This window comes from Thamnophis elegans, chromosome 2 (genome assembly GCF_009769535.1).
Source record: "Thamnophis elegans isolate rThaEle1 chromosome 2, rThaEle1.pri, whole genome shotgun sequence".
Lineage (NCBI taxonomy): Eukaryota > Metazoa > Chordata > Lepidosauria > Squamata > Colubridae > Thamnophis > Thamnophis elegans.
Window position 1 is genome coordinate 116022616 of NC_045542.1, and position 16183 is coordinate 116038798.

At 40.9% G+C, this 16183-nt stretch overlaps 1 protein-coding gene across 1 annotated transcript in view; it reads left to right on the forward strand.

The window, feature by feature from the left end:
• Positions 1–16183, forward strand: part of COL7A1 (collagen type VII alpha 1 chain) — a 109398-nt gene that overhangs the window by 13375 nt on the left and 79840 nt on the right. The window contains exons 9-19 of the mRNA XM_032239099.1: positions 827–949; positions 2797–2946; positions 4184–4303; positions 5884–6030; positions 7251–7361; positions 8016–8165; positions 8277–8405; positions 9677–9823; positions 10140–10265; positions 12546–12692; positions 13252–13377. Coding sequence (XP_032094990.1) covers positions 827–949; positions 2797–2946; positions 4184–4303; positions 5884–6030; positions 7251–7361; positions 8016–8165; positions 8277–8405; positions 9677–9823; positions 10140–10265; positions 12546–12692; positions 13252–13377 — 1476 coding nt within the window. The remainder of the gene's footprint in view (positions 1–826; positions 950–2796; positions 2947–4183; positions 4304–5883; positions 6031–7250; positions 7362–8015; positions 8166–8276; positions 8406–9676; positions 9824–10139; positions 10266–12545; positions 12693–13251; positions 13378–16183) is intronic.

Genomic DNA, 16183 nt, shown 5'->3' on the forward strand with positions numbered 1-16183 from the left:
TTCAAGGACTGTCTTTTCTCACTCGTGTCTTGTCTGCACCATTTTTATAACTTTCACTGTCTGAAGTCAGGAAGAAATACCCTTCTGTAATACCCTTTTTGTAACAGCTGAAACCTGTTCATTATCCTCTGTCACTTTTAAATGTGTTGCCAGCATAATTTTACAATGCAGGTTTTTTTTTTGGCAACCATTATCCCTTCAGATGTTGGGGTTACATTCATTAGTTCCAGGCAACCTAATAGTTGAGGTACTACAGGTGTTGTATTCCTGGAGCTCTGAAGGGAGCCTGGCTGGAGATGGCTTTGCCATTTTGCGCATTTAGCTCATTCCACTATGAATGAAAATGTCTCTACAGATTCCTATTAGTATAAGTGTCAGGACCCCCAATGAAAGAAGACTCAGAGGCTTGAGTTTCCTCAAAATTCCATTTTATTAGAAATGCCATATTGGCACATCTGGGAAAACACAAATCTGAAATTTTCTAGGTTTTCCCCACCCAAAAGTCCCCGCCCAGCACCCACATGTCCATCACATGATCCAATCAGGCACCATCCAAAATTGGAGATGACTCCCAGTTACATCATCGCAGCTGCAGGGCAAGATGTCTTTGACTCTCTGAGAAAGGAATGTTATTTTGACTATATATCACCCATACTCCATATAATCCCCACTCCCATTTTCCCAAAGTGGAAAATGTATCAGGCCTGAAGGCCCAATGTAAAAGATGGCTTCCACGCCTGACAATAAGTTCTCTCATAACACTTTGTGTCTGGAACTCAAGTGAATGTGAAGAACCTACCCCATTGATTCTTTGTTTTCCTTGCAGAGATGCTGTCTGGCGTGACAAATTTTCGGGTGTTAGAAACAGGACCATTTTTCCTCAGACTATCCTGGGCAGCTGATCTGAATGAAGCCCTACAAGGCTACCGGCTCACTTACGTAGCTAGAGGTTAGTGCAAAACTTGACAGGGGTGATCTTTGGGGTTAGAAGTGCTAAGTTTCAGAAAGATTCTTTTCTCAAAAAGCAATTAGTTAAATTGCTTCAGGGAATACGGGAGCTGAACTGGAACAGGAAATACATGGCTGGTGCTGCAGCTTCCCCTTAACCTCATCGGTAGTTCTCTATCTCCTGAGTCACAGGGATGAGGGGGGAAACAGGAATTGCCATGCTTCTTTAGATTATACTGCGTTTGCACTCTAGCAGAAAAGTGAGTCCTTCAGCAGAATGGAGCACAATGTCTGAGAACCACACTACACTCCCCAGTCCTGTTGTTGTTTGTTGAAGTTTGCTCTGACTAGTCAGAACAAATTGATTTGGGAAGAGGATAATTTTATGTCCAGCCCCAACTGCTCCCAAACATCACTGTCATTACCAAATTACCAAAATTTAGGGTTTCCTGGGCAAGAAGGTCCAGCTCTGGGAAGTGGACCTGACTGGAATATTTACCTGCAACTTGTTCTGATGTGCTTGTCAGAAGCTGCACCTGGAGCTGCCTCACCCCAGCCTGCAGCCATGCCGGTGCTTATAGCCTGGCAACTCTCCCAGTGCCTCACCCAGTGTCTGGCCACACCTGCTGCCAAGGGAGTTTATCTGCCTAGAAGAGAATTCTGGCCCTGTGGGCACCAAAATGAAAGTTGATGAGATCACCATCAACTGTTGCTTCTGCTTGCTGCTTTGCTTGGTGTGACTCAATCAGAAAGAAAGCCTGTGCAAAAAGAAAAGGGGGGGGTCCCTGTGTCTGTCACTGTCATTTGTCTGTCAATGCTCTCTAGATAGTTCTTCTAATCCACTTTAGACTAAATGGTCTATGCTAAAATGGTCTCCATTCCTTGTTCCAGCAGCTAGAGATACGAGTTCCATGCAATACTAAATACTCTGAAATAAGGGTGGAGATTTACATGGGATCAAGTGGAAAGCAACTGAGCCCCAGTCTGGAGAGATGTATAAATGGACTCCTGTAGCTGTTGTATTAGAAGGAAGTGTGGGCGACTTTCAGTCCTAGAGCCACCTACAGCCTTCAGTCTAGTTCCGTATAGCATGTGGCTTAATTTTTCAAAGCTCCCAGAAATGATCAGTTCAGATTTCTGTTAAGTATCTGTCTCAAACCTTCAATCTGCTGTTGGGGGAAAGACAGAAGAGAGTATCAGAAGGAAAGAAAGTAAGAAAAATAAGGAAAAAGATGGATTAGAGAAATTAAGTCAAGGTCCAGAAAGAGAATGGATATTGTCCCTCACTTTTGGCTCTGACTCAAAGTAGTTTCTTTGAGTCCACCACGTGGCTTCTGGCTAACTCTGTGTGTTTCCATCAAGTGACTGTTGACTTCTGTTAACTGCCTAGCCAAAGTCTCTAGTTTTTTTGGCAATATTTTTTTTGAAGTTATTTGCCATTGCCTTTTCCTGGGGCTGAGAGTAACTGACTCAAGGTCACTCAGAGGCTGGACTAGAACTCCCAGTCTCCCAGTCACTTGGTTTCTAACTTGATGCTTTAACCACTGTAGGTACTCTCAACTTGCATTTCCTAGAATGCTGGAAAACCTGTGGAAAATGCCAGGTTGGGAAAACTTGTTTTAAAAGGAAACAACCCTTATTTATCAATATTTTGTTTTCCTGAATTAGCCAAATAGTTCAGTCTTTAATTCTCAATGTTAAGAAATCAAGAATGAAGAATAAGATACGAATTTGAGCTGTAACTTTATTGACATCTTTAAAGAAGTAGCACAATCCAGTGATCCTTTATGTTTTTCATCACTTTTTAAAGTACATTTCTAAAATTATCTTTATTTTTCCTCCTAAAAGGTGAAGCTGAAGCTGAAGAAGTGAATCTTGATGCCAGTTCTACTTCGTTCTTGCTCAGCAACCTTCGACCTAACACTGACTATGTGATAACATTGTACCCCATCTTCCCACATCATACAATAGTGCCTGCTGTAGTTCATAGCCGAACAAGTATGTGTCACCTAAATTAAGAAAGTAGAGCCTTGGTCTTTTTCATAGTTGGAAGGAACCTTGGAGGTCTTCTAGTCCAACCCCCTGCTCAGGCTGGAAACCCTATACTATTTCAGACAATCTCTTCTTAAAAACTTCTAGTGTTGAAAATATTCACAGTTTCTGAAGGCAAGGTGTTCCACTGATTAATTATTCTAACTGTAAGGAAATGTTCCTGGATTTAGCTCTGATTAGCCTGGATAGGTGTTAATAGAATGCAGGAGGGCACAAGGGTGCCATGAGCAGATACTACAGAAGGGGGGGGTGCCACAGCAAGCACTAGGGAGTGAGGATGGGCGGGTGCATACCATGAGCAAGCACTAGGGAGTGTGGATGAGTAGGCAGCTGCTTCATGCAGGCATTATGTAGTGCTGATAGATGAGTACTGTGGGCAAAAGTGATGGGGCATAGGCAGATGGGTACCATGGATGGCCACTACAGAATGCAGGCTAGCAGTGCCACAGGCAGACACTACAGAGCACAGGTGGTCAGGCAGGTGAAAAAGTGACAGCGGTAAAGACAGTGGTAAAGACTTGTAGAAATGACCTCCTGCCTGCTTCCCCATTGATTTTGCTTGTGGGAAGCCAGCAGGGAAGGTCACAAATGGCCTTCATGCAACTGAGGACACTTCAACTCTTTTGCAAGCCAGTTTCCAAGTGCCTGAATCACGATCATGTTACCATTGGGACATTGCAACAGCCTCAACTTCAAGGACTCTTCATAGGTCCCCTGTATTCAGCACCATCATAACTTTGATCACTGAACAAGCAGCCGTAACCCAAGGTCTACCTATAATTTGACGTGTTTGTTAAATCCAGCCCCGATTAGGCACCTAAGGAACTATAGGCATTCCAGTGTTTATTTTATACATGAAGTAGGCTTTGAGAAATGTGAGGTTCCAGGATTGGAACTTTTTCGTCTTCATCTGGAACTCTTTTAGTAGTTTTTATAATCCACTATAAAGATATTGATTGTGGGTATTATTGACTAGCACAGCCATAAAAATATCCATAACTTCATAACTTAAGTAGGGAAATCATCCCTTTGCCTTTCATAAACTTGAAGTATAATTGCTTAAATATGTCAATTCCGTGAGAAAATACAGCTCACATAGATTTGAGTTCTAGGATTATTGATAATTATATAGTTGAAACATCCTTCTTCTCATCTTGACTGATTTTTCCCTCTCTACCTTTAGTGAATTTGGCAGGAGTGCAACAACTAAGTTCCCAGAACATCTCCTCCCAAGGGATGCTGGTGATGTGGAGGGGTGTGAGTGGAGTTACTGCATACCGTGTTACCTGGGAACTCCTCTCAGGTATATCTGTTCACTGGTACTCTTTGATGTTATATAAATATTCTCCTCAGATACCGAGTAAGACCCTGTTCTCCATTCAGACACTGAATGAAAATTCAGCATTAATTACACTATCCACTACACAGATAGGAAATGATTTTCAAGATATCAAAACTTCCATTCTGAATAACAAGTGAGACTGTTTTCTCACTTGTTATTGCAAAATGCACAAAACCATTTTTCTCCACTCCAATTCGGATCCTATAAATCAATTGCTCTGTGAAACATCTGTGAAAAGAATTCCAAGGGCTTCCCGGGGGGCTGTGGCCTGCAGAGGCCCCGTATCAAACCCATTCCCTCCCTGTAGCTGAGGGGCGGTAACATTGTTGGACAGACCCTTGGAAATTGCCTTGTTAATCTCTTTAAGGTATTCGGAGGTCCAAATGGCAAACTGAGAGGGGGTAAGAAGCATGCCTGACAAAAGGGTTTGGAACAGTCCCTTGCAGTATGGGGATTGCACCCCATAGGTGGAAACTGCTTGCTTAAGATCCTTAAGAGCTCTATAGGGGATTGAGATATAATTAGGCACAACCACCCCAGCCGCGTTGGTTTGAAAGGAAACGGGGAAACAATCCTGTGCCATTTCCATGTCCCCTTGATTGTAAGCATCGCGCAGAGCGTCTTGGAGAGCGCTACGCCACACTTGCGGGGCGGGGGAAGGGGCGGAAGGGAGAGGGGAAACCTTCTCCTCCGGAGGGGCCAGGGGAGTTGGAGGGGTCTCGGAGAGGGCCATCGCCTGGCTAGCAGGAGGGGCAGGGGAGGTGATTCCGAGGGCTTAAAAGCAGCCCCCTGCATATCTTCCTCATGAATTTGAAGGCATCTTACAAGAAGTCTCCAAGTAGTGAGAACTTCCGGCGGGGCTCGAGGTTCCTCATGGAAGTAAATACCCAATTTGATCCATAAGGAGACTTTAAGAGAGCCCTTCTCAGGGTAAATGGGACAATTCTTAGATGTAAGCCAATAGAGAGAGGAAATGTTTTTTCGGGGGAAAGGGAAGCGGGCGACCTGCCGCTTGAGAGATTGCAATGGAGAATTTGGGGATATCCCGAAGCTCCTGCAGGTGTGCAGTCTGAGCCTTCGAGAAGCCCGAGCCCATACTCACGATTTGGGAGGGTGCTCCGTTCGCTGACGGCCGGCCCTGGTTGCGAGACTTTGTCCAGTCGGGGGTGAGTGAAAGGCTGGCGACACAGGAAATCACATCACGTTGATCACGTCGGGGTCACCAAATGTAAAATAACCATTAGAATACTCTCATGTTAATACAATTAGTTTTCCAGTTAATTAATAGATTAAGTAGTTAGGAGTAGCATTAAAAGTTCACTATATCCAAAAAGACATCGTATGGTGGCAATGGCAATATCACTTCTAGTGATATGATGAGAAGCAAAGAATTAAGGATCTCTTGCTGAATGTGATAGGAAAGTAAAAAAGGTAGACTTCTCACTTCACCATGTGGTCATGTAGTTTACAGATGCATATTCCAAATGGATAATGGCTAACAGCTTTCTTGCATTTTTGCTTTGTATATTGAAATTTCTTAGGTCAGGGTCGTCAAACAGCTGATGTGGATGCTAGCAAGAATTCCCATTTGTTAACAGGACTGCAGCCTAACACTGATTACCTAGTATCTGTTGCTCCACTCTATGGACAGGTAGAAGGTCCAAAGGCCTCCATTAGGAGGAAAACAGGTAAGTGCACTTGCTGATGATTGTTTTTGTTATTATTATTAATGGTAGTACAGTATTACTGCTGTTACAATAACTACCACTTCAGGTAAAATATGCCCTATGGAATAATTGTTAACATTCCATTTATAATGGAACATGTTAAATATTAAGATATCGAACATGAAAATCGATTTAGGGAAGTACCGTATATACTCGAGTATAGGCCGACCCGAATATAAGCCGAGGCACCTAATTTTACCACAAAAAACTGGAAAAGTTATTGACTCGAGTATAAGCCTAGGGTGGGAAATGCAGCAGCTACCGGTAAATTTCAAAAATAAAAATAGATACCAATAATGTTTTTGAATATTTATTTCAAAGAAAAACAGTAAACTAGCGGTGTATTCAATGAAATACTTCACTCACCTCATGATGCTGATGTCCCGCTGTGATGATGATGTCCCGTGCAGCCGCGGGAGCGATGTCCCGCCTCCTATGACACACGGCACAGTGATTCCTATCATTGGATCACTGTACCAGAGGAGGTGGGACATCGCTATGTGGCTGCTTGCCATAACAAGGAGGAGGTGGGACATCGTTGCAGAGCGGCAGGAGGGGGAGGAAGGGGAATCGTAAGACAGCCCTGCATTACATTAGAACGTGAGGAGGGGGGATGGTGCGGTGCGCGCTGCGCGGCAAACTGACACAGAGGGAGGGGAAACTCACAGGGGCACTGGGCCATTCACGAGTGTCACCCAGCGGCATGGCCCCGCCCCTTTTTCTCCTCCATTTCGGGCAAATTTTTCACTGACTCGAGTATAAGCCGAGGCGGCTTTTTTCAGCCCAAAAAGTGGGCTGAAAAACTAGGCTTATACTCGAGTATATACAGTATTCAGATTCAAGTTTAAAGATGGCATACTGTTTACTATGCATTCAAAGGAAGGAGAAAAAATGCGACTGATATTATTTGGTAATAGTAGTTGGAACAAAGAGATGTCTAGCTATGTTCGTGTCAATATATGGATGTTATTTATATAGTCCAGCTAAAGTGCATCTTTACAAAAAGTTCTGAACTTCCTGTAATAGTGAATTTGGATATGGATTGTTACTTGTTTTTCTTCTTTGAATAAATTTGACTCATAATGATTAAGGCTTTGATCTAAAGATTGTAATAACTGAGAGGCTTTTAATAGCTTTTCCTGATCATTCAGAACTTTACTATTTATTTTTGTTGCTCTTAGAAATAGCCCAGATTCTTAGGACTATTGCTGTTGACCCAACATCAATTAAGGTTGCCTGGAATATCATCCCTAATGCTCGGGGGTATCGTCTGGAGTGGAGAAAAGCAACAGGTAGCTGGCTAAATTTGTGCAATGAGTGGTAGAGAAGTTATATGGAGATTGTGGACACCTATAAATGTGGTGGGGTGAATCTGTTCCTTTCCCAGTCAGTTTCAAATATTTCTAGGATATCCTTTTGGAGAAGTTTCTATGCAGCATATAGCTTTTCTTTTCCTTTAAGGTCAGTTTTAGAATAAGCTTCTTTGATCTGATATCCTTCAGCATGTCCTATTATAATTCCATGACTTATTTAAGAAAACCAGTGGTGTTGAGAATGTTGGCTTAAAGAGAATGGTTGTTTGATGGAGTTCAGTGACAAGGATCTTGGTGGAAAATGAGACTAAAGAGACTGAGTTAGACTATTTTTGTTTTATATTATTCCCAAATATTTCATGTTCATAGTTTGTTATGTTTCATTTTGGTGCTAAATTTAAAAAAATCAATTGAAAGTTTCTGTTTTCCCTCTCAAAATATACATATCGTAATGCCTTTTGATATATTGGGGGGAATGAACTATGATTATGCCTTAATGTGGAAGAGAATTGAAAGTTAGGCAATGACTTAGTTCTAGTATTTATGTCAGACTAGTGAAACATCGGGATAATACCTATTTGTTTTCAAATCCATAAAGATCAATGCTAATTTCTATCTTGTATTGATTTCAAGGAGCAGATTCTCCCAAGACTGTCTCTCTTCCCACCAATGAGAACAGCTACACTCTGAGTGGCCTGCAGCCCAGCACGGAATATCATATCACCCTCTACACTTTGTATGATGGAAAAGAAGTAGCAACCCCAGTTACTATCTCAGAGACAGGTGAGTAAGAGGAAACTCACGCTCCCTTTAATTCAGCTAGTCACATTCCTGGCTGAGGCTTTTGGTTCTCATATCGTCTTTGCTGAATGAAAGCCAACATTTGTCTTTTAGGGGTGGCACCTTCAGTGGGAACCGTCTCCAACTTGAGGATTATCGAGACCATAGGAAACAGAGTCCGGCTATCATGGCTAGGAGTCCAAGGAGCCACAGGATATAAGATCGTAGTACGCAATATGCAAGGTGAGCACACAGGAGCAGTTGGCTGATAGGAGTGGCTTGATAGTGGCGGCTTGCTGAAAATCCAGAAGTATCCATTGAGAAGAGGAGATGGAAGAGCAGAAGTGTACTAAAAGGAGAAGAAGAGTCTTTCCAGGCAATAAACAGAGTATAGTCTGGAGCATCTGGTCCCTCTCCAAAATCCCTCTTTTTTCTGCTTTTCTGGGTTGAAGAGCATGTTCTGAAGGGAGATTTTCTTGCAAGTTACAGCATCTTGATAAAACATCACCTCTGATCATTTAAGTAGTGCTTCTCAAACTTTTCCCTTATTAGTCAAAGCCACTTATCAAAAAGCTCTTTTATCCAATGTGAATCAAATATTTTAAGTGAATTTAAATGTCCCTATTGTGATTAGATAAGGAGGTGGTGGCTCAGTGGCTAAGACGCTGAGCTTGTCGATCAGAAGGTTGGCAATTCAGCAGTTTGAATCCCTAGCGCCGCCTAGGGGTGAGCTCCCATTACTTGTCTCAGCTTCTGCCAACCTAGCAGTTCGAAAGCATGTAAAAAATGCAAGTTGGGGGTGGGGAGGTAATAGCGTTCAGTGTGCCTTCAGAGTTTAGTCCTGCTGGCCACATGACCACGGAGATGTCTTCGGACAGCACTAGCTCTTTGGCTTAGAAATAGAGAGGAGCACTGCCCCCTAGAGACAGGAATGAATAGAATGACTAGGAACCCTTACCTTATTATGTTTAGATAATGGGTTCATGTGTTACCTAAAGAAAAACCACTTTTATCAATTTTTGCTATTTTACTCAGGTTTGGGAACCACTGATTTAATAATGATGTTCTAAGGAACATTGATGCAAACACGCTCAAAATTTGTTCGTTGAGAGCATAGAATTTAGAATAGAACAGAACAGACTAGAATAGGTCACTTTAAAGGTACACTAATCAGCATACGTTAAAATGAAATTTCATTGCATTCAGCTCGCGAAGGATAACTATTGGTGATGGTACCTGGGGAATAATGGAAGTAGGAACAACACAGAGATGAGTTACACCTAAGTAAGAAGAGTGTAACAAAATAACTCTGAATAAAGCTGAAGTGCTTTGTTTGTGGGAAATGAACTTCTTAGTTTAGCCTCCTCTCTCTTTATCCAATGTCGGGTTCCTGTCTCTTTGTAGCCTGATGCTGTGACCACAAAATCACAAGATTTGTTTTTATGAAACAGGCTTTGAATTAGAAAGCCTCAGTTATGAGTTCATGTTCACAACTATTATGGTTTCTGCTGTAGATGGCACTGAGAGGGTTCGACAGATCCCAGGGTCCCAGACCACAGAGGACTTAGTTGATTTGACAGAGAATGTCTCCTACGTGGTTCGTGTGTCAGCTCTTATTGGCAACCGTGAGGGTAATTCCGTGCCTCTCAACATCCAAATCCGTAAGTGTGTTAACTCTGTCTCTATGCTCCAATGCCTCTTTTGCTACCTTGTTCCCCACACGGAATCACTTTTGGAATTATTCATCTTCTGATATTCTAATAAGGAGAATATTTTTGTCCTTAGATAATGTATTTAGAGCAACACTACAGGGGAGAAAAATGAGAAGGTATTGTTATTACAATTATTTGAGTGGGTATGTTAAAAAAGGACCAGAGATTTGTCTCTTTCAAAGAATTGACTCAACTGTTCTCTCTATAAGCCCAAGCCATCTATTACATCCTTCCAGTAATCCTATTTTCTGTCCATCTGTGGCAGGACCACCATTAGTGGGCAGTGTATCAAATCTGCGCATGGTGCCAGTGGGACTGGGTCGCATTCGGCTGCTGTGGACACCTGTTCCCAGGGCTACAGCTTATAAACTGGTGATTGTCAACACTCAGGGTAAGGACCTTCTGCATGCCTAGATAATTCTGATGCAAGAGGATTCAAGCGGTACAAAGCAGAAAAGGATCTAGTGAAGAAAAAAGGGGGAAGATCACCGTTTTTCAAGTTATAGGTGGGAATATAGAAGAGTTTGTCGGTCTATCTGTCTGTCTATCTTCCTCCCTCCCTCTTTCATATCCTGCTTTATTCTGTATCACTCAAGGATGCATACATAAATGTTCCCTTCTCCAGTTTTACCCCACCCCAACAGCAACTCAGTGAGACGGGCTGAATTAAACAGAGTAATTGGCCCCAAGAAGAAAAGAAGTTGATAAAAGGAATTTGAAACGAGGAGTCACTTGGTGTAGAAGCAAAATGAGAGAAAACAGCAGAGTTAATTGGAGTTCTTTAAGGCCTAAGATGGGTGACATTGAGGGCCCCATCAGGGTTCTGTTTGACCTTGTGGAACTGGAGTGGGCATGGCCAAGGTGGTCATGGACCACTTGACATGTCAGGTGAGGGCCTGAGTGCTCTGCCAGCAAAAACGAAGCTCTCAAGGACTACCCGCAGCCCTCCTGAGCTCCATTTTTGCTGGCAGAGGCACCGTGAGCTGGTCCTTCACTGTTTCCAGATCTGCCCCTTGAGTTTGACATCCCTGGTCTAAGAGGAGAGGGGGGGAATGATGTCAAATTTTAGCTGAGTAATTACTGGGTGTCGCTTTCATCCAGTAAGGAATGGCAAAAATGGCATTAGTGGCCGCTGACCATGATCTCTGAAGCTGTGAAAACAATGCTTACTGTTTAAGTGTTAACCATTAATTATACTGTAGTTATTTGTGGTTTCATACCAGCAGTGAAGTTGTGGGTTCCTACCAGTTTGGACCGGTTCAGCTGAACTGGTAGTGGCTTGGCAACCTGGGTCTCTGGAACTGGCAGCGACCCAGGCCTGCCAGGCCCCTGAACCAGTTCTCCAGGCAGCAGCGCCATCTTGATTTTTGCTTCTGCAAATGTGCACAACAATTTTATTGTCTTGTGCATGCACGCGCAGCGCACATCAAGCGCATGCGAAGCACCCATGAGCAGACTGGCAGTTGTGACTGCCAGAACCCACCCCTGAAACAGTAGTTATATTTAGCTTGTATATAACTGTATATATCAGTTATTTAATTAACAGTACCTCAATAGTCAGGCTTGCACTTAACACTAAGCCGTTTTGGGCTTTGCGATAACAAGCCACTGGTTTTTTCGGTATAAAATATCTTGATTTCCCATTATGTAAAAAAACACAATTTCTGAAAACCTTGATACTAAGTAACTCTCACAATTTATATAGTAATCCAATAAGCAAATGCATCTCTCCATTTCCTAGTACTGTAACAGAATTCTGCGGAATGAATGTGTGTTTGCAGTCATTTGAGAAAAAAGAGCAAAGTCTATGGAGATTCTCAGTCCTCTAGGTCAGTGGTCTCCAACTTTGGCAACTTTAAGACTTGTGGACTTCAACTCCCAGCAAAGCTGGCTGAGGAACTCTAGGAGTTGAAGTCCACAGGTCTTAAAGTTGCCAAGGTTGGAGACCACTGATCCAGGTCATGATTGTCCCAGTGGTGCTTTTTCAAAAGGCAACTGCACTTTGCAACACTTAACATTTATGAATATGGGAGAAAATGGCCTGAGGTTTGATGGACAATGGTGTGGAGAGAAACAGGGATGAACTGGAAGTCCAAAGCGAAAATGGTGGGAAATAGTAAAAGTTCTTCAGGGGGACACACACCACACCACTTACTTTCTTACTTGATTTATATAGCCTTGCATCTCACATTTGTGGGTGCCTTGTAATTAAAACAAACAATAGCAAAAAACAAAAGATAAAAGTATGGTAACGATATAATAAAATTTAAAAAAAGTGTAATATGAAAGATCTGAAGATGAGCATGTGACCCAGTATTGAAAAATAATGTTTTTGTTCAACTTATAGCAATAGCAATAGCAGTTAGACATATACCACTTCATAGGGCTTTCAGCCCTCTCTAAGCGGTTTACAGAGTCAGCATATTGCCCCCAACAACAATCCGGGTGCTCATTTTACCCACCTCGGAAGGATGGAAGGCTGAGTCAACCTTGAGCTGGTGAGATTAGAACCGCTGAACTGCAGATAACAGTCAGCTGAAGTGGCCTGCAGTACTGCACCCTAACCACTGCGCCACCTCCGCTCTTATATGGAGAGATGGGGTTGGGGTTCCTAACTAAAGCTTCCCATATTACCATAGGTTGATTTTGCTTCCTTTGCATCTTGTTTCAGATCGCTCAGAGGAAACAAGAAGAATTCCCGGAGACCAGAATTTCTTTGAGTTGCAAGATCTGAAGGAGGGTGTCACATACTTAGTACAAATAACAACACAGTTGGGCACCCAAGAAAGCATTCCTGCCACCCTTACTTTCCAAGTTGGTGCGTTCTCTTTTGAAGCCGGAACTGCCTCCGTCTCTTGACAACTGTATTGTGCCTTTTTTTTTAATCTCTTCAGTACAACATAGTCATTATGGCTGGTAAAGGCCTAACAGTAAACCTTAATCAAGATTTAATGCAGCAGTAACAAGGGCAGGAAAATTACGTGCTCCTTCTGATGTCTTTTAAAACTTAGGTTGCTTCAACTGTGCAAATCTCGGCTTCTCATTAAATACTCAGAATTGTGAAATACCAGTCTTTGGCACTTATTTCTATCCTTGCTCTGAAGAAAGATCAGGATTGGAGAAGCAGATAAACACAACTGAGGACTTTAGATAAAGTAGGATGTTTCAGCCTCAGCTCCCCACCAAGAGCTGAAAAGAATGTCTCCTTCTCTAACAAGTTGGTTGCATAGATTCTTGAGGAAATGTTCAAGGAAAAACAGGAAGAACAACTCTAAACGCTATATGTGAAATAATTTATGTTAAATAATGGTAATGCTTTTATTATTTTTCAATGGTTTATATTCACCGTCCCATCTTCTATATGCTTGACCTTGTAGAACGTTCATCTGTAGGAAGCATCAGCAACTTAGAGGCAACTCCATCTGGGCCCAATCAATTGCGTGTTACCTGGAATCGTGTTCCTGGGGCCACAGGCTATAAAGTGACATGGCGATTGAGAAAGGGTGAGTTTTGACAAGTCAAAAAAAGGCACTCTAACTGCTGAATTGTATATATTTGGATTTTATTCTACTTGAGTATTGAAGTGTGGGTGGCAGCCTAATGTTGAGCCCAAAACATAAATGGAAGAAAACAAAATGCAAATCCTGAGATATTTGGATGCTTCCTATTAGAGAGCTTTTTGCCATCTTTATTCCTAACATTATTGTGCTGCTGTTCCAGCTTTTCCTCCTTAGTGGCTTTTTCTTGGAAAGAAAAAAAATATATGAAAGAAATTGGGATGAAACACTGAAAAGTAACAAATAGAAGATGTCCTTATCTTCATTTCATTCCATGATTAAAACAGGACTATCTTGATGAGAAAGGCCTTCTCTGAAAGTAGATTCTAATGCTACAGAGTTGTTTTTAATAAATACCAATTTGGTGGCAAGCAGACCATGTGACTTGAAATATCCATAAAGCCCAGTCAAGCTTGGTTCTGAAACTTACAGCCTTCCTACTGGATCCTTCTGAAAGTTGGATGTTTTCCCCCAGTGCTAACCTTGGAACATAATTTGACCTTAAGCTGCACTTCTGTAAGGACTTGAGTGAGAATTCCCTTCAAATTGATTTTGCATCAAGGCAGAATTTGACACTTGCCTATGAACTAAAAAATATTCTATTTGGGGGGTTGTTTTTTGGGCTCTCTGTTAAAAAGAAAGAAAGAAAAGAAAAGAAAAGAAAGAAAGAAAGAAAGACAGACAGACAGAAAGAAAGAAAGAAAGTTCAGTTTATTGTATTTGTATGCCTCCCTTTTCCCCCGAAGGGGGACTCGAAAGAAAGAAAGAAAGAAAGAAAGAAAGAAAGAAAGAAAGAAAGAAAGAAAGAAAGAAAGAAAGAAAGCAGTTGCGATTGAGGCAAGTCAATGGACTCAAAAGATTAAGCCAATAAGCTTTTAAAACTTTGCCAAAACCAAATAATTTTAGAAGAGGATACTCTAGTAATGTGATTAAATGCTAGAGTTTATCTGTGTCTCTGAGCAAGCTAATCTCTTTGCAGTTCAGAACTATTTAGGCAGTTAGTTGTCAGTTCTAAGCAAAAGGCTCTTCTTAACATTAAAATATTTTGTAAGCATTCTTAAGCACAGATTTGATGGTGGGCCCAATGCAAAACATGTTAAAACAGGATTAGTGACTTTCTCCTTTCAGAAAACTTTAATTATATAACAGATTTTATACACATTTACACACGGTATATATTAATATTGTATCTAAGCCCGTTTGAAAATAAGCCCAGTCAACTCATATTTTTAACTAAAATACTGTGAAAAATGTGCCACCTGGAGATAAGCCAAACCTCAAAGTTTTCATATCTTTTTAATTGTCACAATTTTCCACAAGTGGCACAGCTGGTTAAAAGTTTGAGAGCAGCTTATTTGCATATGGATTTAGGAATATATAGATGGTATCATAAATACTTACATATATAAGCCAAATCCAATTTGGAGTTATTTTTCTTGGGTTAGTGTGTGTACAAGTGTGTGTGTGTGTGTGTGTGTGTGTGTGTGTTCTAGAATGAGCAAGGATGCTCATTCATAGGACATGTCAACAACTTTTTAAAGCAGCTTTATCTTTTCCTTGGACAACATAACTTATCTCCAGAGTTGTAGGCCACCCCAATGGAAGATGTTTTTAGTTTAAGGAGCTGCTAATAGGTGCTATAAGCTCCAAAGCAATTTTTTCTGCTTCAATTTCAAAATACTACACAGCTTTAATATATAAAAGATTAAATATATATTTTACTTTAATATGAATAATTACAAGAAAATAATAACATTTTTTCTAGGAGAAACTTGCACTCTTATTAGAGAAGGCCAGCTCAATTTCAGCTTGCTATTTTTCTGAATGCCAAAATATCTGCTTCTCTTTCTTGCAGTGTGTGGCATATTTTAACATTTTCTCATTGTTTCTTAGAAGATTTAAAATTGAAAGATTTCATCAGTCCCCTTCGTCTTCCTTCTCCACACCCTGAGAAATTGCATCCAAGAAATTGAGATGATACATAGATAATTTTTTGCTTCATCTCTCTGTCAGTTCTGAATAATTTGAGGAATTATAAAGTGCAGATAGAAAGTTCAGATAGAAAAAATAAATTGGATATTTTGTCCTCAAAGGTTAGTTATTCTCTAGCAATCTGTGAAATAAATTTTATTATAAAGAGGCAATAGCCTTGGTATTTTTGTACTATAGTGTTGAACTGTATACCTTCCATTGAAGTACAATGTAGTAGTTTATATTCAGAGTATGTAAAAGAATATTCACTTCCCTGCCTTCTTGTTTCTACTGTAGTAGCCAATGAAGAAATGACTTTGTGTCTTGATATAGTCTACCTAGTTAATATGTTTGTATGAGATAAAGTAGTTAATATTTCATTTTCAGTTGACATTTTGAGAATGAAGTTAACGTACTGATAAAACCAATAACAGAGCATTGAATCTCATGAACAAAATCTTCTAATATTGATTTCCTGTTGTGTATAATCATAGCAGAAAAGAAATTAAAAGTTAGGCATCTGTATTTTGTATCTTCTTGTGATCTGATTTTCATTATTGAATCTGTCAGGAATAAAATTAATTAGCTAACAGGAAACTCTGGGGACCAGAGTGTATTAGCTGTGATTTCATCTCTCAGATCAGGGAATGTATTATGTAATATACTATCCATCACCCTGTTGCTGGCCATGTGCTGATTCTTTTTTTTTTTCTTCATTCTGCTTTTTTGTTTGCATTCTTAAGACAACAGCATTCCCCTTCTTGTTTCACCTTATATGCAC